Source organism: Opisthocomus hoazin, chromosome 3 (genome assembly GCF_030867145.1).
Source record: "Opisthocomus hoazin isolate bOpiHoa1 chromosome 3, bOpiHoa1.hap1, whole genome shotgun sequence".
In the NCBI taxonomy this organism is placed as follows: domain Eukaryota; kingdom Metazoa; phylum Chordata; class Aves; order Opisthocomiformes; family Opisthocomidae; genus Opisthocomus; species Opisthocomus hoazin.
Window position 1 is genome coordinate 87,386,199 of NC_134416.1, and position 27,089 is coordinate 87,413,287.

The 27,089-nt window shown below is 42.8% G+C and overlaps 1 protein-coding gene across 1 annotated transcript in view; it reads left to right on the forward strand.

The window, feature by feature from the left end:
- The window catches only part of ELOVL2 (ELOVL fatty acid elongase 2), a 57,648-nt gene that overhangs the window by 5,617 nt on the left and 24,942 nt on the right, over nt 1–27,089 (forward strand). Inside the window, exon 2 of the mRNA XM_075416949.1 lies at nt 24,922–24,985. Coding sequence (XP_075273064.1) covers nt 24,922–24,985 — 64 coding nt within the window. The remainder of the gene's footprint in view (nt 1–24,921; nt 24,986–27,089) is intronic.

A 27,089-nucleotide genomic window follows, 5' to 3' on the forward strand; every position in this document is an offset into this window, starting at 1 on the left:
AAGTAAAAAAATACTTTGTTTCTTGGATTTTGCTGTGAGCATGGGTAAAACTGTTCCAAAATGCAAAGTGCCTTCAAACTGGCAGGGAATAAATGCTTGGCAAAGTTGTCGAGGGTGATTTCCGTGTCAGGGAATTGGCACGTCTTTTGGTGAGACGGTTCTGAACAACACCATCCACACCCTCTTGCTCGCCGATTGCTGGCTGCAGCCAGCCAAGTCACTTCTACTGCAGTTTAAAAGGTCGGATGCGAGGTCATGCGAGTTCTGCGTCTGCTAGAAGTTGGTGTTTGTGGCAGAACAGTATTTTATTATGTAGACAGTTTAATTTTTTCATTGTTTGTCAATAGTCCATGCAATTCCAGGGGGAAAACCCATGAAGTCTATTTGCATGTTTGTATGCTCGTCAATATATTATTCAAATCTCTTTATGTGCTAAGTAGTTTAATCCATTGGTACTACTGACTGGCTACTCAAAATTACCCTCCTCCTACTAGATGGTTTTCTAGTATGAAAAATATCCTGTGCAATGCTTATAGGAACAGCTGCGCCCATCCGCTCAGCTGTTAAGATTACATGCCTCCCTAGAGCAGCATTTCAGTGTTACTTTGCTGTTACACCAGAGACTGAACTGTGGCTTAAAATCTTAAAATCAGCCCTTCTTACCTAGGAGTATCTTTTTACCTTGACTAGACTTCTTTCTGAGATGTATTCTTTAATATTGACAGAAAGCTATTCATGAAGCCGGACAAAAACTTCACCTTTTCAAGCTTGTGGAAGAAAAAGAAAAATCAAGGACTTCAGAAAACAAGCATATCAAAAACCAGTTCAGATTTGCAAAGTGTTTGTCAATTCCTTTCTTCTTCCTACCTTCTCCTGCTGCTGAAAGCAGAAGTGAGAGTTGTCTTCCAGCCTGCCAGCATGCAGGTGGCTTCAATTTCAGCAGTTCTCAATACTCTTCAAATAGTAGACACCTTCTTTTATATGAGTAACGTAAGAAATCCAGATGTCCTCCCCAAAATCAGGTCCTTCCATTGAAAAAGGTAGTGGAAGACCCACCTGCAAAAGCACCCTTGGAAAGTTTGCCTCTTCAAATACTGGAGCTACTGGCTTTATCTGGAAGCTTGATGATTAAGAGGCATGAGAATGTAGCACTGAATCAGCCCATCCCCAAAACCAGACAAGTCAAAACATATCACATCTCTAGTTTTATGGCATTCTCTTCAATTCCCAGAGCTGTCTTTTCTGGCAGAAGGTTAGTTACATATCCTCTCTAAGATTTTTTTTATTATTCTGATGTGTGTCAAAAGCATCGCAGGATGTTCATGCTCCCCTTTGATAGCTGAGATACAGCTTGTGATTTCTTGGTGCTGAAACACGTTTGAAGCTTGGCTCAAAAAATACAAAATTTCTGCAGGGAAATAGAAAAGGTAGCATTTATCTGTATTCCTCTGCAAAATACCAGTAGCTCTCCATTTCAGTGGAAAGCAATATTGATAACCTTTTGTTTTTAATGCAGTTATTCGGGCACAAACTGAGGCACAGGAAGTTCCGTCTGAACATAAGGAAGAACTTCTTCCCTCTGAGGGTGATGGAGCACTGGAACAGGCTGCCCAGGGAGGCTGTGGAGTCTCCTTCTCTGGAGATACTCAAGACCCGTCTGGACAAGGTCCTGTGCAGCTTGCTGTAGGTGACCCTGCTTCGGCAGGAGGGTTGGACTAGATGACCCACAGAGGTCCCTTCCAACCCCTACTATTCTGTGATTCTGTGATTCCTTAATGCTGGAGACTTTGTAAGCCTGCATTTTAACCGTATGTGCAAAAACCTTCAAAGATAAAAGACTAGATGAGACTTTGCTTACAACAAGTAAAAGAAAATCTCAAAAATATCCCTCATTCCTTACCCTAGAGGGAAAAGCAGCACTTTTTTCCCCTTTTACATTTACTAAATTACCAGCATAATGTTATTTCAAAGCGGGTATCACTGAAATGTCCCCTCAGAACTACATTTAATACAATTTTTTTCACAAAATAGTTTATTTTCATCAAGCAGGAAATAATTTCCTTCTGTTTGCTAGACGCCTTTGGGAGAAGGCAGAATTCAGAACAGAAAGTGTTTTGATGGAAAGGTGCAAAGTTGAAAGCCAAGTCAGAGAACAATGTCACAAGTACGGGTATAGAAGGGAGAAACAACACAGCACTATCCCATTTTGCCTTCAGGTACATTTTAATGACTTTAAAGGAGTGTAAGTATTTAAAAATTCTGTCTCATTAAACCTTAGGTCTTGCTGAATATTGGTATGTGTGTTGCAAGCACTCAAAAACACTCAACAACTCCTGAGCACTCAGTAGGCTGAGGAACAGCCTGATCAGCTAAAAACAAGAAACCCATACCAGTCCGCTAGTCTTCAGCAAATCTGGGGGTTCGTGTGCTCTTGTTTCTTCTACAAAGGCGTCCCCCTACCCCTCATTGCTCCTCCTCCAAACAGCATTGAAAAGACACTGATGCCAATGCGATTCTCAGCAGTTCTCACTGAATGCAAGAAGATGGTTATTTCAGTGAAGAAGATACAATATTGTTGCAATAATGAAGTCACGTAAATTAACAAAACTGAGGTAAATAACGAAGTACTCACTGCAACATGGGCATCTGTGTTGCAGAAAACAAAGCAAGATCATTAAACACCTATGACGCTTCATTCATCAATCCAGAATTAGAAGAGGTTTGAGAATGGTACCTGAAATTATCTTGCACTTGACTCAGTAAGCCAGTTTGGGATATATTTTGATCAACATTCAGTTGGTCAGATCTTCAGGTTAATACTACAGGTAATGGAGTCTAAATTACAGAGGATAAATGCGCATGGTCAGAATGAAGGAAGCATTCAATTCAGTTAGAGTCCTCAGATAACACAGTGTTTATACCTAGCTGGGAAAAATGCCAAAGGACATCTCCAGACGTCACCAGCTGGTTTCTTTCTTAGCATCTTCCTAAAAGAAATCTTTTCAAATAGATGTATTTTCTTTAAAACCTGTAATACTTACAATTCTTTTATTTTACTTGCTTACTTGACTCATGGCTATCACACATTTGCTCCCTCACCACATTTACAGATGGCATAGACTAAACAGAGAATATTGTGTATTGCTTGCTATAGTCTGGTTTCCAGGGGAAAGTCTCTTGTTGTTGCCTTTTTTCTTTTTCTTTTGTTTTTTTTTTGAGGATAGAAGCTTCCCATTTTATCTGTCTTTAAGGATATCTGTAGTGAGACTTACATAAGCCACAGGTGCTATCAATGCTACTTCTAACTTGTCCTGTAAAACAAACATATTTATTACATTTACTTGTAAGAAATTTTCATCTCTTCAAATAGTTATTCCAAACAACACACATTTAATGCAAAGTAAGAAGTGATGCTTCTCCTTCTTTGAAACAGTAGTAAAACTAAAGAGACTTGGAGCATCTGCTGCACTTGTTGGAAACTTGAGCTTATGAGGATATTCATTTTCTGGAAAGCGGTACCTGATCGGTGCCTGGGATGTATATCAGGTCTCAGGCAGTTCAAGCTGACCTTGCCAGCAACTCTGTTTTCCTCCTGTCCACTATCTGTCCACTACAGAGTAGCGCTGAACCTCATCAATACTTAGCCATCGAGGGAACCAATAGTTTTCCCCATGATCTCTATCTTTAGAATGGTTGATTGCTCTAAGAATTAATTAATAATTACATCGGTCGGCGTGGCAGTCACTGCAGTGCAGCGTTCTTGTGTAGATGTTATGTCACATGGAAACTCCCAGCTTCAATGACACTTGATTTTACAGGTTAGCTTAGGCTGATCCTATCAAATGATCTCCCTGAATGATGAAGAAAGCTGTGTGAAAAGCCAAGACCGAGAAAGCCGATCTTCTAATGCTGGACATAATCATAAAGACATAAAATGTATTGCGAGACCAGCATACCCACTGAAGCACTGAATGTCTTCTAGTCCTGTTTTCTTTCCAAAATATTAGATATCGTGACATGCTCATCCTTTAGAATTTTTCTGGTTTTATTTTAATTCTGTAAATCAGCAGTTACTTGTAAATGATACATAGCATCAACAGTAAATTAGAAGCTAAATGTCTGTTAAAACTCATAAGCTTGAAATCTGTTTGATTTTAAAGTTAACATATACAGATTTTAGATGTTATAAGCAGACATTTTGATCTCAGACCTCAGGTTTCTTGCCCAGAGTGAACTATACTCATAGCTACCTAACTGAAAAACTTCCTGTGCTGAGTTTTGTAGCCGCATTCCTCACACAGCAGTTAGGCTGTTCTGTGCACGGGTAATGACCTCAAAGGGAAATTGAAAGGCTTTGCATATGTTGGAAGATTAAGGCTGAAACCTTAGAAGCTGGGATCTAGAGTCTCTAATCCACAGCAGCATGCTACAAACACCTCCTCCTCTTCCATTTTTTTCCGTCCCTTTTTTCCACTTACATCCCTACAGATAGTTCAGGAAAGGGTCTATGCATTTGGGCAGCAACTAGACAAAAAATGGTGTAGCAAGTGACTGCAAAACAAGAACAACCTGTTTCTCTAATGGGCAGATAAAGACAATTGTACGTCTGTCACCCAGACTATAAGAACAAGAACAAATGCGTAAATTGAGTGTGGTTACTCTTAAGGCTATTGTGTGAGCTATCTTACCGGTCTCTGAATGGAGAGCAATGGAAAGAAAACATGCATACATATTAACCTGCAGCACTGTGCCAGATTCCTTCGTTCCAAGTTTTGAAGTGAAATTAAAATACAGAGGCTCCAGTCCTGGCAGCGGGTCTGGTCAGTCTGGCCAAGTGGACCATGGCACCCGTGCGGAGCTCTGCTGGTCTTTTCAGCAGCCAGCACAGCATTTACCTGTACATATTGAGTTACAGTTATGCAATGAACACGCCCCCTCGCAAGTCTGCTTCTTCCAGGTCCATTCCTATGTGGGAAGAGAACAAGAATATGTCCTGCTTTATACCTGCTGCGATTCAATAACTTGAGCAGGTTACACAGAGTACGTATCAGGGTAGATCTGGATGCATTGTGCCTTTGGGAAGGTAGGCAGCCCAGTTCGACTGCATGTTTATGGGTACAACTTTCCACAAAGGAACTACAGCGGGGCAGAATTTGTCTCAGTGGCTTTACATGAGGATTATAGAAGACACTAAGTAGAGGGTTTGGGGAACATATCAAACACATGGTCACTATTACAGATACGGTTTTGTGGGTTATAATCCCACTTCATTCCTTTCTGTGTTTTCTGACTTTACAGAAGTCAGTAATAGTCTTAACTTACAGGTATTCTTTTTCAATGCAATTCTAGATTGCTGTGGCAGTGAAAGTATTACTCTAACTTCTAAAGTATGTGAATTTATGAAAACAAGAACTTTTTATCTTAGTAAAAATGCAGGACAGAGGAAATATGGTTTGGGGGGATCTGTACGAAAGAAGTTGCTACAAAATCCAGCCAAGGATGTGAACGTCTGTCTGCTCCTGTTCCAGCTGTGCCGGTAGATGAGATTACCACTCCCAGTCATGCAGCACCATGCCTTTGCTGCAGGTCACTGCCCTGCATGGTTTCTCACATGGACTTTGCATAACTTATTTTAAGAGCTCCTCTCTGCATAGTTTCAGTTAACCAGAGTCAGTTTAACAGAAATATGTAGCAATTGTACCACCAGCACTGCTGAGAAGTCCGTGGTGGTGTTGCCTGCCCAAAGGAAGCACAGCTGAGAAGCCGCTGCATGGGAACCCAGCCCTCCAGCCAGCACAGCAGCTCGCAAGGTGCCTAAAAGGCAACAGCTCTCTAGCTCTGGTGTTGGTTTTATTTATGGTTAATAAGGAGTTCAGTGCAGTTTAATAACTGTATTAAGGGGACATGGTTTTGCTCATGAGGGTGAAAATCTTTTCAGGACCTTAATTTTTATCTGAAAAGCTAAGGTATCCCATGCTATAGTTGTCTATTTGCCCCTAGAAGTTTTTATACTTAAAATGTTATTCTATACACATTCAGTAGCTATGGCAATTTTAAAATACTTTAGGAGTCTGAAATTAATAGTAGTGAACTTCAGAAATTCAAATACATTGACTGTAAATACAGTACACAGTTAAGTGATGCAAACAAAATGTGCTGCATTCATTCATTTTCTTATCTACAGTACGTTTAGCCTTATATATATTAGAAGCCCATATTTTCTCCTATGTCCTGACAAGGTCGATTTGTTACGGGTTTGAAACAGGTATTAATTACACATGTGCATATAGCTGTCAGTTTTTCCAACAGCTGTCAGAGACTTTCTTTTTTGTTACTTGCTTCACAGGCTGTGATCTTCTATCACTCTTGTCCTTAGCAGATGTGTGTCTATAAAGGGAATTAGCATTACAGGAAAAAGCCTGAATTAAGCAGTTAATCAGTTAATATTTTACAAGTTGAGTTTCTGACTTACAGTTTTCTGAAGGGCTGCTGACAATTGTCTGTCAAAAGGTATAAGATATAAAGAAAAAAACCCTAAGGCTTTATATTCTTTTTTATATGTTTCTATTTATATATTTTAATTAGATTTATTGTATTTTAAAGAGAGAACCCCACAGCCCTACGTCTGTGTCAACCCAGAGGAACTAGAAATGATACCCACGCGGATTTTCAGATACTCCTGGCTTGTCTCTCCCCTGGCAGGCGAGTGCCCTGAAGCACGAGTACGAGCTGTTTAAGAGACTCTGGCAAAACCTAGTCCGGGAGAGCCCCGGTCAGCGAACACATTTTAGAAAATCCTATTTGATCCTCGCTGCCTGTAACAGGAGGGGCAGGCAGTCCCTTGCACATTAATCCCCGCTGTGGGGACACGGTGTTACGTTGCAGACATCTGGGACGGCAACCAAGAAACCTACTTCTCCGGCACAGAGTGCCCTTTGTCTCACTGTGCTGCCAGGATGGTGGGAAAACCAGAGCTCTTGCTTTTGGGGTTGGGTTTTTTTTTTCAAGGTTCATTGTCCACCAAGCCATGAGATCCTGTGCAGAGCCTTGGGATCTGCTATTCATCTTAGATCTTGAAGTTTGTTACGGTAGAAAATTAAGAAGAGATTTTCACAGTACTAGAAAGAATGTGTTGTCTGTCTGTCTCTATTGCTTTCTCCAGAAAAAAGGCCAAACACATACGCCAAGTACAAAATAAAGCCTTGCATGCATTATACTAACTTCGGAAATCAGCTTCTCAGCAGTGACAAAATCCGTCTGCAAATAGCGAGGAAAACAAAATTATCATGGTACGGTATAGTGAGAAAACTGAGCTGCCTTGTAAACTTGTTGCTGTAATTCTCCCCTGCCATTCTGTTTACTCTGTCCCCATCTTTTTTGTTCATTGTATGGGTCTAAATTTAGGATGCAAGCTTTTTGCTGCAAAAACTCTGTAGTTGCATACATGGCACACGTTGGCCAGATGCTGCATACCCAGGCACATCTTTGGGGAATATTCTGTTCTAAAACCAAATCACCTGGTAGATCCAAAGCCTGAAAAGGGTAGCTACCCTCCCTTGCTCTGGCAGAATTGTTTTCCCATGCTTCTCAAAGCGCAGCTGGCTGTCTTGCCCTTGTAAAATGAGCAGTGATACACTGCTGCTTCATTACATAGCTTGGTTAGGTATCTTTCACCAAGTCCAGTTGTTTGGAAGCAGGTATGTTAAGCTGTGCAGTCTTTCGTATTGCTGATGTAAAATTAATTCTGATACTGATCTGTCTTCCCAACCCCGTGTAAAGTCAACAAGAGCTGAACAGACCATTAAGGAAGCAACCATAACAGAATTAACCTCTCTGTAAAAAAACTTGTAGAGGTTCTTTGCTTGTAACTCAAGGACCTTCCTGCTCCAAAGGAAACTTTCTCTTATTCCAGCCATGACTGGTTCCCAAGGACTGTGGCTTTGCCTGAGAAAGTGTTTTATTCACTCAGGGTAACAGGAGGAGGCTGAATTTTTATCTGCCCTTTCATTTTTGAGTCATTTCCTTTTTGTTTATTCCCTCACAGTCATACGGTCTTGTCACATCATCACTGACAGGAATTATGCTCCATCTCAGGTCGTACTGTCATTTTAAATCTGATTCTTAGAGCAAAGGAAAAATGAGGTCAATAATTGCTACCATTTTCTTGGGAACTGACAGGCTACATCTAAGGTCTCTCTAGAGAAATCTTCTTTAATTACAAGTTAAGCTGATGTTCCCCTGTGTAGCAGGTAGAATTGAGCAGGATTACGTTTAAAAGGATTGCACTGAGCTTCTTTGGTGACAGTTTCATTTTGAAATTCTGCTAAAAAGCAAGAGGATAGATTATAAAGATACAGTTGTCGGGAGTGTACACGGCTGACACATATTGCAAATCAGGCCACAGCAACCACCCTTCCTTTCCACTCTTCTTTTAAGGCCAGATGAGTTCTATTTTGAGTGCTGAAATTGCCATGTATTATTTTAGTGATTACTTAATATGATTGTAAAGAACAGAGCAAAACAACTTTGGAAATTGTAGAACAGAAATTCTGCAAGCTCCAGAAAGGGAATTTTTCATCCTGGAGACAATGCAACACTCAGCCTTTTACAAGACAAAACCATGAAAAATGTGTAATAGGCTGAATGCTTTCACGTACTTAAATTATGAATACATTTTGGGAAACCAAGTAAATATTAATGGGTTCTTAAATCACTTTCATTCTAACTCCTGCAATTGTAGTACAGAAACCTTCAGAATTCCTTTTCCTTGTACATGAAAAAAAACCCAAAACAACTGATTAATTTTGCAGAAAGCAATTTATTTCACAATGATATATGATCTGACAGTAGTGTGGCTGGTAAAATAAGACTTACCTTCTTTTGTGTGAGAAATTAGTGTTATCTATGACTCCTAGCCTGTTACATAGTCCAGAAAAAAAGACTGATGTCCAAAATAGCTCACAGACATACAAGGTTTTCACGATAATTGTTCTGCCTCTAAGGGTTTACTCACCTTTGGTGTTGATGGTGCCTCAACCTGTTTTGAGTCCTGGCAGAAGCCGTAAAGCAGACAGTCCTCTGCCTAGGCCCTTATTCCCAAGTGTGGGATGAGTGCGCATAGCACTGAGCAGGACTACAAAACCAAGTGAAAAGAGACTTCTTGTTTAACAAAAGTAAAAATTCCAAAGCAGAAGAAGCCTAAATATTAGTGCCATTTCTCCAGAAGCAAAAGCATGGAGTATGTTGGCTCCTCAGCTGAAAATAGATCAGACTCTCATTTCCTACAGGAGGACACCAACCACCAACCAATAAAACCCAAGAGAAGAGTGTTTCTCCGGGGTCTCCTGGCTGCAAAGGGCTGTCATGCAGAACTGAGGTGCTCACAAAGTGCCCCCTTCTGACAACAACCCCCAAAGCCAGGCAATCCAGCTTCAGGAGTTTTACGCCAAGCAAAATGCTGCACAACTCACTGCAAAAATATAACCGCACCAAAGCAATACATGCTGGGTTTTGGCTTTTCTGCACGTGTTATTATAAATCTAGAAGTACAAAGCAGAACTTGCTATTCTACTTCACTGCAGCTTGAACCTAGCATTTTCAGAGAGACATAAGAACTATGACAGTTTGTGAGCCCTACAGTATTAAGAGTTAAAACCCAGTCTTTTGGAGGGGCAAAAAAAAAAGCAGGATATTTTTTCCTGGTTAGGAAGAGAGAGCAAAAACACACACCCAAAGCTGTTACAGTTCGATCTTCATTTTATAAGATAATTTTTTAGAAAAGGGAATGTTAAGATGGTAGGAAAGCCCAAAAGTAAATTTATTCTTGTTTCCTTTCATTGCATTGAGCTATTATCTCAATCATCTCAATATATGAGGATATTGCCCAGCTCACTAGGGATGAGCCTAGGCTTGGCATGCCAAGGCCAGGGGTGAGATTGACAGCCCAGCTCAAGTGTGTTTACACCAATGCATGTAGCATGGGCAATAAACAGGAGGAGCTGGAAGCCATTATACAGCAGGACGGCTACGAATTGGTCGCCATCACAGAAACGTGGTGGGACAACTCGCATGACTGGCATGCTGTCATAGATGGCTACAGACTCTTTAGGAAAGACAGACCAACAAGGAGAGGTGGGGGAGTTGCTCTATATGTGAGGGAGCAACTGGAATGCATTGAGCTTGGCCTGGGGGCAAATGAGGAACAAGTTGAAAGCTTGTGGGTTAGAATTAAGGGACAGGCTCATAAGGGTGACATTACGGTGGGTGTGTACTACAGGCCACCTGACCAGGAGGATGAGGTTGATGAGGCCTTCTACAGGCAGCTGCAAGCAGCCTCACAGTCACAGGCCCTTGTTCTCATGGGGGACTTCAACCACCCTGACATCAGCTGGGAAGACCATACAGCTAGGCAGGCGCAATCCAGGAGGTTCCTACAGAGCATCGATGATAACTTTCTGATGCAAGTGGTGGAGGAACCAACAAGGAAAGGCGCGCTGCTGGACCTTGTGTTAACAAACAAGGAGGGACTGGTTGAGGATGTGAAGGTTGGAGGTAGACTCGGCTGCAGTGACCATGAAATGGTCGAGTTCAGGATCCTGCGTGGAGGAAGCAGGGCGATAAGCAGGATCAAAACCTTGGAACTCAGGAGGGCTGACTTTGCCCTCTTCAAGGAGCTAATGGGAGGAATCCCATGGGCCAGGGCTCTCGAAGGCAGGGGGGGTCCATGAGTGCTGGTCGCTCTTTAAACAACACTTCCTCCATGCACAGGAGCAATGCATCCCCCTGAGAAAGAAATCGAGCAAAGGAGGCAGGAGACCTGCATGGTTAAACAAGGAGCTTCTAGCAGAGATCAGGCAGAAGAGAAAGGTCCATGGAATGTGGAAAGAGGGGCAGGCCACTTGGGAAGAGTACAGGAATGTGGTCAGAGTGTGCAGGGATGTGACGAGGAAGGCCAAAGCCCACCTGGAATTGAAGCTGGCAAGGGATGTCAAAAACAACAAGAAGGGCTTCTTCAACTACCTCAGCAGCAAAAGGAAGGCTAGGGACAATGTGGGGCCGCTGCTGAATGAGGCAGGTGTCCTGGTGACGGAGGATGCGGAGAAGGCAGAGCTACTGAATGCTTTCTTTGCTTCAGTCTTCAGTGCTAAGGCAGGCCCTCAGGAATCCCAGGCCCCAGAGGGAAGAGAAAAATCCCACAGAGAGGATGACTTTCCCTTGGTCGAGGAGGACTGTGTGAGGGATCACTTAAGTGATCTGGACGTCCACAAATCCATGGGCCCCGATGGAATGCACCCACGAGTGCTGAGAGAGCTGGCGGATGTCATTGCTGAGCCACTCTCCATCATCTTTGAGAGGTCCTGGAGGACAGGAGAGGTGCCCGAGGACTGGAGAAAGGCCAGTGTCACTCCAATCTTCAAAAAGGGCAAGAAGGAGGACCCAGGGAACTACAGGCCGGTCAGCCTCACCTCCATCCTGGGAAAGGTGATGGAGCAACTTATCCTGGAGGCCATCATCAAGCAAGTGGAAGAAAAGAAGGTTATCAGGAGTAGTCAGCATGGATTCACCAAGGGGAAATCATGACTGACCAATCTAATAGCTTTCTGTGATGACATGACTGGCTGGGTAGATGAGGGGAGAGCCGTGGATGTTGTCTACCTGGACTTCAGCAAGGCTTTCGACACAGTCTCCCATGATATCCTCCTAGGGAAGCTGAGGAAGTGTGGGCTGGATGAGTGGTCGGTGAAGTGGATAGAGAACTGGCTGAATGGCAGAGCTCAGAGGGTTGTCATCAGCAGCGCTGAGTCTAGTTGGAGGCCCGCAACTAGTGGTGTCCCTCAGGGGTCAGTACTGGGCCCAGTCTTGTTTAACTTCTTCATCAATGACCTGGATGAAGAGTTAGAATGTACCCTCAGCAAGTTTGCTGACAACACCAAACTGGGAGGAGTGGTAGACACACCAGAAGGCTGTGCTGCCATTCAGCGTGACCTGGATAGGCTGGAAAGTTGGGCAGAGAGGAACCTGATGAGGTTCAACAAGGGAAAATGCAGGGTCCTGCACCTGGGGAGGAACAACGCCATGCATCAGTACAGGCTTGGGGCAGACCTGCTGGAGAGCAGCTCTGCTGAGAGGGACCTGGGTGTCCTGGTGGACGACAGGTTAACCATGAGCCAGCAGTGTGCCGTGGCTGCCAAGAAGGCCAATGGGATCCTGGTGTGCATCAAGAAGCGTGTGGCCAGCAGGACGAGGGAGGTTCTCCTTCCCCTCTACACTGCCCTGGTGAGGCCTCATCTGGAGTACTGTGTCCCGTTCTGGGCTCCCCAGTTCAAGAAAGATGAAGAGCTACTGGAGAGAGTCCACCGGAGGGCTACAAGGATGATGAGAGGACTGTAACATCTCCCCTACGAGGAGAGGCTGAGGGAGCTGGGCTTGTTCAGCCTGAAGAAGAGAAGGCTGCGAGGGGACCTTATAAATGTTTATAAATATCTGAAGGGTGGGTGTCAGGAGGATGGGGCCAAGCTCTTTTCAGTGGTGCCCAGTGACAGGACAAGGGGCAATGGGCACAAACTGAGGCACAGGAAGTTCCGTCTGAACATGAGGAAGAACTTTTTCCCTCTGAGGGTGATGGAGCACTGGAACAGGCTGCCCAGGGAGGTTGTGGAGTCTCCTTCTCTGGAGATATTCAAGACCTGCCTGGACAAGGTCCTGTGCAGTCTGCTGGAGGTGACCCTGCTTCGGCAGGAGGGTTGGACTGGATGACCCACAGAGGTCCCTTCCAACCCCTACCATTCTGTGATTCTGTGATTCTGTGATCATCTATTGTATTTTCCAAAACTGCCTTATGTGCAAGAAAACTATCATTCCATAAGCTTTTGTTCAGAGAGGCGTTGCAGCAGCAGTAAGGGTTGCCCATAGATTCATGCCTGTAAAAACCAAGAAAAACAGCCAGCGCTGAGGGTGGATATCGCAGCTGTAGCTAAGGATGAGATGGATTACATCTGATGTGGGATGCACATCTATGCTGTGGTTACGGCTGTGAGCAGGATGGAGTGCAGGCGTGTTGTGTGAAAGACCAAGTATAGTTGGTCTCCTAGGGTCAGTCTCCCAGCCCAGGGTGACCAGCTGAAGGCTTGCCTGGAGCTCCAAAGCTTCCTGAGGCAGGTACATGCCCCGTTCTGCTCCAGGATCAACAGCTGCAGGCAGGGAAGCCAAGCCCAAGAGATATTTTCCTTCCTGCTCTGTCAGAGGCGATTCCCAGAAAGGGCAGGTTCACTGGGAACCACCAGTAGCAACAGGTCTCTGTGCAGAAACCAGAGGTGTTGAACCCATAAGGGAACCGTGCGCTCAACGTCGTTTTGGTATGTCCTGCTAGCTTTCTGTTGGCATTCAGCACATGAACCTGGAGCTTGTGGTGGTTGTTGTGTTTCGAACTCCCTCGTCAGAGGGAACGCTGTAGCTGCACAGCTCTGCGAGTGTACTTTTCCACTTTGTCTGACTTAAGCATGGCTGGAAGCTGGGCCAAGAGGCAGAAGGGAGATGGGGAAACATACTGCTTCTCACTTCTCTAAGCCCTCTTCTGCTCCTAGCACCTTCATCTGCTCCTGACAGACGGTGCCATTTGTATCACACTCAATGATGAAGGTGCGTCCCTACCAACAGCAAATTGCATCGGGCACCCATCTCAGCCCACATGCAGAAAGGGAGGCCCTTGCACAGCGCACGCTGCTCTGGGGGGCAACGAGCAAGCTCACCACAGGGCTCTGCTTCCTTGTGAGGGGGTATGAGTGCCACACAGGTGGCACGGCAAAGACGCTGCCTTTCATAGGCCACCGTTTCTCTTAATGCTCTCTGTGAATAATACCCTGAAAGCCGTAAGATGCCTGAGCAGCGGGTTGTTGAGAGCTGTGTCCTCTGACTCGTAGGTAGGCCACCCAAACTCATGCTCCAGAGGAGGACGTGCAAGTTTCTCAACCTTCAAGCCTCAAAGTCATCTGCTTCACTTCCACCAGAAGGAAAGCACTTTTATTTAAAAAAAAAATGAAAAAAACACAGGAACAGATACAAAAGGATGAGGTTGGCTTTCTGCTACTAACTGCTTTAGCAGAAAATGTGAATTAACTCAGGGCCAGTCTGTGCCAAGTCCCTTCTAGCCTTACTGTTTTCTATATAAGCCTCTAGATCTGCCCATAGGAGCTGTTGGCTTGAGACTCTCTGCTGTTTCTCCACTCTTGGCAATGAGGGTGGATGTTTTCTGGGTCCACAGTTCCTACTGCTTTAATATTACACTCTGGTTTGGGGCAACAGATAACCTCAAAAAGTACAATCAGCACAAATGGAACTGCATAAAGGTGGCATCATTCACCAGAGATACATGGAGACCACAGGGAAACTTGGTTTAGCTGCAGATTAGCCAGAAGACCAGTTTCTAACTCCCTGAAGAGCAGAGGGATATTATCAAGAGGAAAGATTTCTGCTGAACGCGCAAGCAACTCAGGCAGGCAGAGACTATTTTAGTATTGAGTATGATCTTGGGATTACGTAAAATAATGAAGAAAACTGATACAGAAGAAAGAAGCACTCTGAAATACTATTCCTGAATATTCAGGGAACAGCTGGTGGGAGAAACTGAAGAGCCTCACCCTTCCTTACAACAGAGCATGTTTAAGACCTCCTGCCTGCCTGTACTCCAAGCAAAAAGCAGAGGATTTCAAGACTGCCACTGCTTAGATGTGTAGTGGCCATACCTCTAAACCTTCAGGCCCCAGAGAAACCCTTTCCCCTCAGAGAGATGTGCAGATACCTTCCACAGACCTCAGCATACAGCGACTCACAGACAAGCTATGGGAGGCAGCACACATAACTCCACTCTTCTTGCTATCGGGCAGCATAGGGATAAGAAGAGATCCGGTAGATAATAGTTTTTCCCTAGAAAATTGTCCTGAGAATCAGTAGTCTACACAGTGTCACTGAAGGCACTGTGCTGGGTGACTTTGGAACCCAGCAATACCTCCCAAAAAAACCAATAGTGGGAGAAAAGGAGGAGTGAGGGGGTTCCCTGCACAGCAGATCCCTGGCACTGCTCCTTGCAGTCTGCTGCAGAGCGCAGGCATGCTGAGGATGCGGTTTTACAATACAGGATGACATACTACTGTCCTTATTTTTGAACGCTAACAGGCACAAATGCTGCGGTTCTCAATCCAGACTGGAGCGAGGAACATTTTTTTCTGAATCCTCTTCACTGGTCTCACAGAGAGATTCCTGTTCATTTGAAGATTTTTCTAGAAGCGCAGGCCTAATGAAATTAATTACCCCTACTTTGCAGTAGGGGTAATTAATGAACAAAGTACTAACCAGTTTGGTTTCTTTTCCTTTTTTTTTTGAACTGGCTGCAACTGCAGGATGGAAGCAGCAGTTTGAGTGATGATTTTGTTTCTAGAGGCAAAGCAGAATGGCTTTGAAAATAAAAACACAGCAAATGGCTAACATTAAGCTGAAGCAAACTAAGAAAAAAAACCCCATAGCTAGCATTTATGCTTTGAAGCGTACTTTTTCTGGATTCCTTTTCAAAACTGCAGTTTAAATCTGACACATCTCAGCACCATGACACTAGTTTTTTGCTTGGTTGAAGCACATGCGCTAGGAAACCACGAAGCTCTACAAAAATGCTGACAAAGCGGGGGTGGATGTGACAGAAGAACTAGATGCTGCACCGGGCTGTTTGTTGTCTTTATTCCTTCAATCGCTGAACTGCTTTTTCAGGGTACCTATGCCCAATATTTAGAACCCAGCTGCCACATGATGTTGGAGACTCCTAAATTCTCTAGGCATTCCTGTTTCCAGTAGTAACAGCACCTGTATTTCTGCATATAAGTATACCGGTCTGAGCACCTGAAACCTGGGAGCATCTTTGAGCCAAGCATTCCTTGTCCACCCTCCCTCCACTGTGGGACACGGTCTTCTTCTAAGCCTGGATTTCAGATTGCCATATACAGATCAAAACTAGGTACTTGTGATGCCACCAAGCTCACTGCCTTCTCATTCCCATTATTTCAATGCATGCAGCCCTCTCCTGTTGTATGGGAGACCAAGCTGCTCTTCTGCCCAACTTGAACCTGTGTCACACATCTTTTTATGGCTTCCCTAACCGCTTGGGCTGGCATGTACCCCTAGACCTCTAAGCACAGTCAGCCATCACTAGCATCAAAGACAGGGGAAACATCGGAACTGAAGTAATTTACCCAGGTTCTGGATTCTAGTCCCTGCTCAGATACTGAAATATTTCTTAGGGAAACAAGAGCTGCAGTAGAAGACACGAAGATAAATAAATTCCAGAGTTCATTGCTAGTCTAAGGCTCAGGGCAGATGGGAAGATCCTGGCAGATGGAGAACACAAGCTGAAAGTCCCAATACTGACCCCTGAGGTAACACCACTTGTCACTGGTCTCCACTTGGATATCGAGCCATTGACCACAACACTTTGAGTGTGACCATCCAGCCAATTCTTTATCCACCTAATGGTCCATCCATCAAATCCATGTCTCTCCAATTTAGAGATAAGGATGTTGTGCAGAATAGTGTCAAATGCTTTGCTTTTGTGCAGGTACCCAGCTGTATGCCACAAGGAGGGGGAGGCAGCCAGCAGCATAGGTACCACCCTCCAGAAAGGGAGCTCCTGTACGCTCTCCGAGCCCATCTGTCTGCACAGCACAGGGAGCCAGGTACCCAGGTCTTGTGCTTTGCATGAGGAGCTTGAACATCTCACTTGGACCACGGTGCTCATCAGGACACCTCAGCAGCACGCAATGCAACACAACACTACAACCCAGACCCCTTTAAAGATTTTAGCTCTTCGTTGCAGGATATGCTCAAGGAGAGAGAACACAGAACTAAACATCAAGATGACATTGAAGAAAGCCAGCTTGCCTGTGAAAACAGCATCTTTTAGCATGCTTCTGCTAACTTTGGCAAGTCAAGGGCTCTGCTTCAGGCTTGGTGCTGGTACTGTTGGCAGCCTACCCCTTTCCCGCAGGCATTGCTAAACCAAGTGGTGCATTTCTCTGAATAGCAATAAAAGAATCTTTATTCACAAGTGCCCTCACTTTAAAATTACAAGAACATCAGAGAACCTGGTATTTCAGAAAAAAACTATCTTATGTTCAAAGTCTAGCCACCTAGACAGCCTGATTTCAGTACCTTGAGGATAAAATCTCTGGCTACATTTAACTATGTCTTTGCATGCTTACAAATCTTCACATCCTTCCATTCACTTTTTGTGTCAGAAATTGCTGTCTGGTCTTCTTATTGAGGAAGCCACAAAAAACACAGCATTTTCTTACAGGCAGCATCCTGAACAGCTACTGAGGCAAAAATCTGTGAGCGTCCCCTTCCCTTGCAGCCACCTTCCCCTTATATTTTCACCCTCAGTAACATCCTCATCAACTCAGCTTTCTCTGCAGTGACTAAATCAGCACAGGAGAAGGTGTTCTGCCCTTTTGGCTGCAATCACTGTTCAAACAGCTGTACTCAATCCCCTCTAGAGAAAACCAGCCTATTTGATGAATCGGCTCCCCCACGGACTTACTCTGTCAGATAAAAGGCAGGCCTGCAAGCTGCCAGTCTTGTGTAGGATGCCAACCTGCAGTTAGTAATTTCTAAATATATGCAGAAATAACCCTCAGCTGCAAAGATATTGCCCTTTTTGTCACAAAAAAGTGCTGACTTTGATAATATGAACTGGAAAATGTCCAGACATTTGCACATATGCATGCAAGCTTTAGCAGTGGAATGGAGCATATATTGCATGGTATGAAAAAATAAGAGGAATAAAATATGATCTGGTTAAAAAACATTGAAAACCAAATAAATTGTTTTCAGACCAGACATGGCTCTTACTGAAACCTTTTAGAAATACTGTGTGTTTCTCAAGCAAAAGCAGTACTATTCGTTGTTACCTTCAAAGCTGCTTTTGAAGTCTTTTAAATAATTTACTGACCAGAATAACGACATCTTTCTCCCCTGGAGTGCTTACATTTTATTGTGGGAGCTTTTAGAAGAAAGGAAATAGGAAGAGAAATATATGAAGACCATTCATTTTTTCTGTGCTAAAGCTGGAACAGCCATCATTTTTTTCTCCATCATAGTGTATTTTTCAGAGATTTTTGCATTAAATTAAAATGTATTATACAACCTGCATTTCCAAAACAAAGATACAGATCTCTCTTCTCTTGGAACTCATAAAAACTATATCTTTAGATGGAGTCATCAGTGATCTTTCTATTAGCTATTCTTGGTTATCTTCTGCAAAATGGGAGTGTTGCCGAACATTGTTCACATATTGTACGGGCACCTTGCTGGACCCGAACCGCTAGCAGAACTTCCCTTGCTGCAGTACTGCTTAACTTCAGTCACTTCATCCACACCACATTACATGTCTTTGTACCACACATCCAGCTGCAAAACTCTGCCAGCTGCTCAATACCTCTTGTTAGGAACCACAGATCCAGCTACAAAACTCTGCCAGCTGCTCAATACCTCTTGTTAGGAAGCAATCAGGTGGTGAGATTGCTACACTAGCAAAAACATCCCGCGTCGATGCATCTTACGCTGGCAAAAGAGCCCTTTAGCCAGCCCGATTTACCACAGCCAGAGGGCTCTGCTTCTACTGGGAGTTCTGGCAATATAGCTGGGCTGATGAAGACCTTGTAATGTAGCTAGCCCCTAATCTTGGTCTGCCATCGGAGCTGAAAGAACGTCCCAGAACATGGGACACAGAAATTACCATATCAAATAAGGAGTCCAGTTTCTGTTTCTTCAAACAATTAATCTGAAATGCTAAAAAAGAAGATCTGAGATAATGTCCCTTCTAGTTAATGTTTTTCCTTCCCTTCCTTCCTCCCTCCTTCCTTGTGCATGGGACATAGTGGCAGTCTCACCCCCCAGCTGGTTGTTCATTTCTCTCATGAGCTCACTCCAGCTTGTTCCTACTCTCAGTAAGATTATCTAGCAGTGAGTTCCATGTATTAAATATAAATTATATAAAGCAACAGTTAATTATCAACTGGATATCCTGTCTCCCAATCTCATTGAATATCCCCATGTTCTAATGACAATCCATAGCAACGTCTGGCTCATCTTTCTGCCTTCAACTTCATCTTTCACCGCTGCTTTCTTTAGGAATTGTTATACACATATTTTTCCCTATAGATATAACTCATAAATCATAGAAGATGAAGATGAAAAAAACCTAAAAAGTGGTCTAAAACAATCTATTGATGAAGAATTGTCCCCCAGTGTACATCTTTGTTCCAGGTCAATCTTAAATGCTCCGAGCACTAAAAAGCTAAACAATTAATTTTATAAGCAGTTACACCACGGTCCTGAGATTTAACTTTGACTTCACTTTGCTTCATTTCATCCTCTGTTTCAGCCATTCTGGAGCCAACACTACAGTTTTCCAGTACTTCTTTAAGATTTGTATATTCGCATATGTGCAGGCATCTAAAATCAGGTTCTTTAAATATGCTGATAAATTCAGATTAATTCCAGTACTGCTTAGTCATTATTTATGGAGCAGGAATCTTCAGGGAATTAAGGAAAAGCTGCCATCTAAATAATAAAAATCACCATACAGCCAATGTATGTATTTTCTGTCATGATTGTTTCAAATGTGACATTTACTTCCAGGAGCTGTATTGGAGAGGAGAGACTGGCACCTATTTCTGTTTTTTCTTTGAAACCTGAAATGAGATCTCTTTGTGTACAGACTATTATAATTCCTATATGGCTGCGTAAGACCAAGCAACAAATCATCTTGGATTTTTGAGGTACTGAATGACATTCAAGGGTTTTGCATGGAAAAAGTAAAAACCACTAATACAAAAGGTATCCAGACAGCATAAGTAAGATTGAATGCAGTTTATGCATCTGTAGGAAGTTTGTTTCAGAGAGCCATTTAAAATCCACATAATGAAATAAAAAGCCTCACAAACATACCTCAGTGTGTATACCTATATTTAATTGCCTTTTACTTATCTTTTAATCACAGTTATTGTCTGTAACACTACTTTACGCATGTGTAGGACATTTTGAATATGAGTTCCTCATCCCAGCTCGGAAAAGCCTGGTATTGCTGTTTCTGAATTTCAAGGAGCCTTTAATTTTAGAATATCCATCCTTAGACTAACACGGGTTACGTTGAGCCTATGCCTGCGGGCAAATTCTCCTTCTGAAGGGTTTGTGACTGCAGCCGCTGGGTCCTAGGACTTTCGGTGGGCTCCCAAGCCCATTGATGGTCATTCCTCATCCCAAAATATCAAACAAGTTACTTTGGCTGTAGACTCCTTGTTTCTAGACTGTGGTAATAATTCACTAAAGGAGTATCTGGGTGATTTTTCAAGATTGTCACTAGGAATAATAGCTGATAGTGACAAGCATCCACTTGTTTCTGTAAAAGAAAGGAGTTTTTTCATGTTTATTTTGGATCCAGGTAGCCTGGGTTTTATAGCTCTACAAAGGGAAACTTAAATCACTTGAGGTAGTGTTTTCAGTGGGTGGTAGATAATGCCTAAAGACAGATCACTGGTATTTTGAGAAATCAAAGCTGTTTTGGGGAAATCAAAGGTATTTTGATACCTGCACTGTTTAGATAACATGTACATAATTTTTGCATAGCTTATACTACTTTTACTAAAACTATTAGGAAACGAGTAGACACTGGTCTCGCAGTGAAGACCAACACTAACAAAGATGTATAAGCACAGAAAGAGAAGTGATTTTTTTTTTTTCCACACCTGCTGACCTGGAAGTAGTGTTTTAAGTGCAATCAGCATGAAAACAGTAATTCACATATGCGCACCATGATCCTTACTCACTTATTTCCATCTCTGTTGCAAAAATATTGAAACTCATTAGAGAGCTCTATGTTGCTTTATCATCATTGGCTTTATTCTCCCTCCACGTCTTTCCATTTCAGTGATTTGATTTGCTCAGATAACCTAATGTCTTTTTTTTGTAGGTGTACATAAATAAATCTTCCACAAATCTGTCCCAAATCCTGCCAAACTGCTAACATTGTCAATGCCCAGAGCAATGTCCTGTGCAGCAGAAGGAAAAACATGAAGTACACGTTAATATTTAGCTTTCTAACTCAAATATCTTCATTGATAAAGGCTATTACAGTGATTTGCTAGAGAGAAGTGAGTTGTGTGAGCATGTGGTTTTGTTCAGGCTGATTTTATTTGCTTTTCCTTAGAAATACAACAGATCATGTTGAGCAACACATATGCATCTAGTCTGCCTAGGTGCACTATTAAGTAATGTTCTAACACCCAGAAATATGGTGTGGTCTTTTGTAGTAGTGTTGACAGGAAGGTGACAAGACTAGTAGCATAAAATGACCAACCTTTTTTAAAGTAAGATATTTTTTCCGAACTATTAGTAATAGTAGTAGGTACATAAACAAATGTGTTGTTTTTAACAACATTGTAAATCTTGATCTTGTAAATCTCTATTTTTGTTCCTCTAACATAAGCTTTTAAAAAGCTAAAAGGAAAGCAAATGCTGGGACATTCTGAAGAAATGTATTTGTTTCTTCTACTGCACCTCCTAGAAAAAATTACTGCTCTCAAATTACCAGAGAAAGCAAATCAGGCAGCGAATTGATCTAGTGCTGATTAAAGTAGACCAGAGCAGGGTTGGGAGCTGGTATAAGTCTCCACTGTATCATTTAAGTACATTCGTAAGGAGGTAGATTTAACTTTACACTGGCTCATCTACTCAGCGTGCTGTCTGCTCCTCCTAGCCAGATGTAAGCGGTCAGCTGTCACAAGCTGAATCAATGAAAGCAGCAACCTAGGCAAAAAGCAGTGTTGGTGTATTTTGCAGACAACACCAAGTTGGGTGGGAGTGTTGATCTGCTTGAGGGTGGAAAGGCTCTGCAGAGGGATCTGGACAGGCTGGATCGACGGGCCAAGGCTGATGGTATGAGATTCACCAAGGTCAAGTGCCGGGTCCTGCACTTCGGTCACAACAACCCCATGCAATGCTACAGGTTTGGGGAAGAGTGGGTAGAAAGCCACCCAGCAGAAAAAGACCTGGGGGTGTTGGTCAAGAGCTGGCTGAATAAGACCAGGCAGTGTGTGCAGGTGGCCAAGATGGCCAGTGGCATCCTGGCTTGTCTCAGAAGTAGTGTAGCCAGCAGGAGTTGGGAAGTGATCATCCACCTGTACTCGGCACTGGTGAGTCCACACTTTGAATATTGTGTTCAGTTTTGGGCTCCTCACTACAAGAAGGACATTGAGGGGCTGGAGCGTGTCCAGAGAAGGGCAATGAGGCTGGTGAGGGGTCTAGAGAACAAGTCTGATGAGGAGCAGCTGAGGGAGCTGGGGCTGTTTAGTCTGGAGGAAAGAAGGTTCAGGAGAGACCTTTTCGCTCTCTACGACTACCTGAAAGGAAGGTGTAGCAAGGTGGGTGTCGGACTCTTTTCCCAAGTAGCAAGTGATAGGACAAGAGGAAACGGCCTTAAGTTGTGCTAGGGGATGTTTTGACTGGATATTTTCTTCACATGAAGGGTTGTCAAGCATTGGAACAGGGTGCCCAAGGAAGTGGTTGAGTCACCATTCCTGCAGGTATTTAGAAGATGTGTAGATGTGACACTTAGGAACATGGTTTAGTGGTGGACATGGTAGTGTTAGGTTTATGACTGGACTCGATGATCTAAAAGGTCTTTTCCAACCTAAATGATCCTATGATTCTGTTATTTTTTTGAAGTCTTCATTCTGCTCTTTAATAATTATTCTACTATTCTAATTCGTCCATTTAACTGTTAGAAGAACTGAGTCCCTAATTTCCATTCCAATGCAGCCGACAGTAGATTCATCTACAGTACTTTAAAACAAATATGCATGGTTTATTATTTTGTTCTTGACATGTAGGATATGTTTATATAATGTAAGCATGAAAGCAAGTAGCTTTGTATGCTCATTCCTACAAGTCACTTGAATCCATTTAAGTATTTTTTCCAAAGCAGTTTGATAAGTCTAACCACAAAACCATCAAGCACAGGAGTAGCTCTGTTTCAAATTAATGCAGCAGGTGGGTACATCGCAGACAAACAGCAGTGTGGCATTCCCCAAATGGCAGTACCTTCATCATGAAATAATAGCAGGAAAACTGCATAGCTCAAGGATGTAAAAATGGAAACAGATCTTTTGCACGGGTCCCGCACCTGGAGACAGCCACCTCCTATGACAGAAGGTGTCCTTAGGCTGCTGAGAAAATTGAAATTGAGAAAATGCCTTTCTCCAGGGGCAGAACCCTGTCCTAAAAGCTAGTTTAGTTTCCTCAGTGCTGCGAAGTGCGAGAGATCTTTTTGTATCATGAATCATCAGTTTCATTCTCTCCTTTTTTGTCCTTTCTTGTTTGTTAAAAAAAAAAATATATATATATACACACTTTTAATTGAGGGGGGTTTGTTGTTTGTTTTGGTTTTTTTTTAAGATAAGGTGAACACAGCAGCATCTTGCAGAGACAGACCTTTACAGCCTGGCATGCTGCAAAACCTCTTGCTGCCACATATTCACACAAAAGGTGCTATGAACATCCTGAGGACCAAAACATAAGAGGGGAAGAAACATTAGGGGCTTGGGAGTGCCAGGAGCTTCTCCTTGCCCAGGCCACAAACCAGCGCCAGCAGGGAAACGCAGAGGCCGGGGCTGGACTTGCCAGGGTGCAAATGTGATTCCTCACGAGGCAGATCTGCTAACGGTGACTGCAGCCCAGGCTGGCATGGAGGTATCTAGCATTCAAAGGTGTACACAGCCCTTGGCAGCTTTTAGACCATGGATGCTCAGCGTCACCCTGTGTCTTTCTCCTCAGCTTGCCTGCATTTGCTCAGTGCTGAAATTAATTCATCATCAAACACAGCAGGGTGTTGTTGGAAGGAGCAGAGGAAGAACCTGGCTGACCTCAGGCTTATGGCAAAGAGTTGTTCAGGCACCACCACGCAGGAAGCCACTGCCCGGAACTGGAGTCTAGGAGGAAGTATTTTGGAGAGGCCACCACATCCGACTGAGGGAAGGACTGTGTTGATCACAGTTTAGCTCCCATCTCAGCCACAAACAGACACAAACTTGCTAAGCCTGTCAGCTTAGCAGCTGCATTGACTTAGACCTCAAAACACAAGGTCTCTGTAATGTAGCCCTCCTCTTTCTCCCTCCCTCCATAGCCTGAAATTCATTACTGGAGGTCTGGGTTCTCCTGCAGACTGTTTTTAGGAACTCAATGACTGTTTTAGAGAAATCTCAGTTGGCTCGCCCCAAAGCTTTCCTTCTTTAAGAGTAAACACAGAAACCCGGAGTGGTTCGGGTTGGAAGGCACCTTTAAAGATCATCTAGTTCCAACCCCCCTGCCACAGGCAGGGACATCTTTCACTAGATCAGGTCGCTCCAAGCCCCGTCCGACCTGATGAGATATTCAGCTGATGCGCTGTCACTAGGCTGGTTGCAACCAGGCAGCTTTGCGAAGCTTGCCAAAGGAATCGCCAGCTCCTTTCTAACAAAAAATTACATCAGTTGAGAAATCATAACAAAACCAAACAAAAAAGCATCTTTATCAGAGTGAAAACATCCATCATAGATGATTTTGCTGTGATACTTGTTCTTTTTTATTTCTAAAACCTTAATTTCCCTTCCTAAAGAGTTCTGGTTTGGGCAGTTTCCATTAACGAGGCCACTATTGTTATAGACCACAATCTGCCCTAGATTACTTTTTAAAGAGGTTCTTTTTTTTCAGTAGACATGATGTTGCATACTTTGGAAATACTTGAGCATGACTTGCTCTTTGCCAATTTGTTCAGGTTTTTTAATTGTATTCTTTATGTGAACCATAAGATAATGTCTTTGTCACATCTTTTTTTTATATTTTTAGGAGCACCTGAAAGCTTTTGACCAAGAAGTAAATGCGTTTGTGGACTATATGTTTGGACCTCGAGGTAAGCTGCTCCACCTATAGCTCTTTTAAGAAAAAAAGCCTATCCAGATACCACTCAAAAATATTCTAATATATAGAATCAGTCAAGATTTTCTATCTGAATAATTTCTCAATCAAAAATGGGGACTAGGCAGAATAACAGTATTTGCAGGAGTGCACCATTATTGTAGGAAATCTATCAATGCGCTGCCTTTATAGAAAGCCAATAGATTTTTGTTATGACTGTTTGCCATCATATTATCTGCAATACAAATTAAAACCAATCACAGATTATAATGAAGGTGAGAGAAGAAATGATACTGAATTCTTTTTTTGAAACCTGAAAGAAGAATCACTAGATTTGAGAGTCCTTTGTTTTTGAGACTATCAAAGGATTTGAGTTTTACATCCTAGTGTAGATTAAAAAAATTGAAAGGCTTGTTTTTTCTGAAAGTGGAAGATCTGTTTTGGGACTGATTCTCATTCATAATCCAGTTATTGTTTGGTCCAGCTGTCTGTCGAATAGCTTAATTCAGAAGGATGCTCAGAGCAAAACCAAGAAAGAGCTTTTAGCACCCCACGGGATCACATCCAAAATTTCAGTAAACCAATAGATGGAGTAGGCGAACAGACAGATCTTTCTACTTCCTATTCTTGCTTTCTAAAACGGTTTGGACAAGAATAATTTGAATAACTGTAGCTGGGAGGTGCTTCGTGCTTGGGTAGGACTGAAACAAGTAATAGTAAAAAAAAATAAAACCACACAACTGAAGTAGGAGTGCAGAAAGAAGAAATAGGGCTACAGCAATGTGAGAATGGCGCATCAAAGTCAGGGCTAAGACAGCCAAGCAACTGGAGGAAAGGGGTAAGACAGGAGCTTAGACAGCAGACGCAGTCTTCAGAGAAGGTCCTTGTAAGGCCACCTTGCTGCTGATAGGGCTGGGCTTAAGCGTTCAACTTCAGGAACAGCCTTGCAAAATTTTGCCATGGTTAAAACCAGAACTGCTGCCCATGGGGATGGACCAATGCTTACGTATTCTCATTTTGTTGCAATAATGTCCTCCAGGTCCCAGAAACAGTTCTTGCTTAATTAGGAGTACAAGGAAAAGAAAACTGTAGCATTCTTAAACCCGAGAAATTCTCATTTTTCTTGGCTACAAAATGTTTTCCATCACCTCTGCAGTATATGTGAAACTTGAAAGAAATATTTCTAGTGGAAAACCAGTAAACAGCTTAAGAACTGCAGCAGAAGTATTTAAACAGAGTAAGTTTAACTAATGGCTTCTACAATAAAGCACTTATTAACAAATATGATCACAAGCATAAAAGTGCTACTATTTTTTTTTCCCAAATGGATATGATATTCTCTTTCGTTCCTCTTTCCTTCTGGGTCCAGAACAAATTGTTTGAAGGAATAAACTATAGTTAATCCAACACAGAATACCACAGAGATCCCTTTGGGCTTTTAGAAAGCACTTTAGTTAAACAAGTATTTTTTTGTATTACTTGCCAAGTACATCACCATTCCTCTCCAGACATCAATGCTGAAGACAGCTTTTAGTTGTCCATACCTCTTCACTATGATCTTTTATTTGAACTGATGGCATAATGCCAGTATCACACATTTCATGAATAACATAGTTCCCTTCACTCTGTTTATACACAGAAATAATTCACAATAAACTGCAGTTTTAAAATAGGGTAGAATGACCCACAAATGAAAATCTAATGAACACTTGAGAGCTTCTCTGGATGTTTAAAACCAACACACCATTCCCCTTCTTTGTCTCCACCAATTTTCATCCACAGTGCACACTTCATTCAGCAGCAAGATGGCTTAAAAGGATAGATAATTGCTCTGTTCTTTTAAAATTCAGTCCCATATTTATGGCTTATATTTTAGGTAGTAACTCCTGAAATACTGGTACCACTATACTGGTTTTAGCCATCATTACCAGATGGGGCTGAGGGCATGAGAAGAGACAGAAAGCCACATGCCGCTTCCTGGAGGCAATCTTGGCTCACACTGGTAGTACCAAGTTAACACGAACTGCAGTACTGGACTACTAGAATAAGCGGTGTATTATCAAAGATCTGCATTTCATTTATATATAGGCATATTTTGT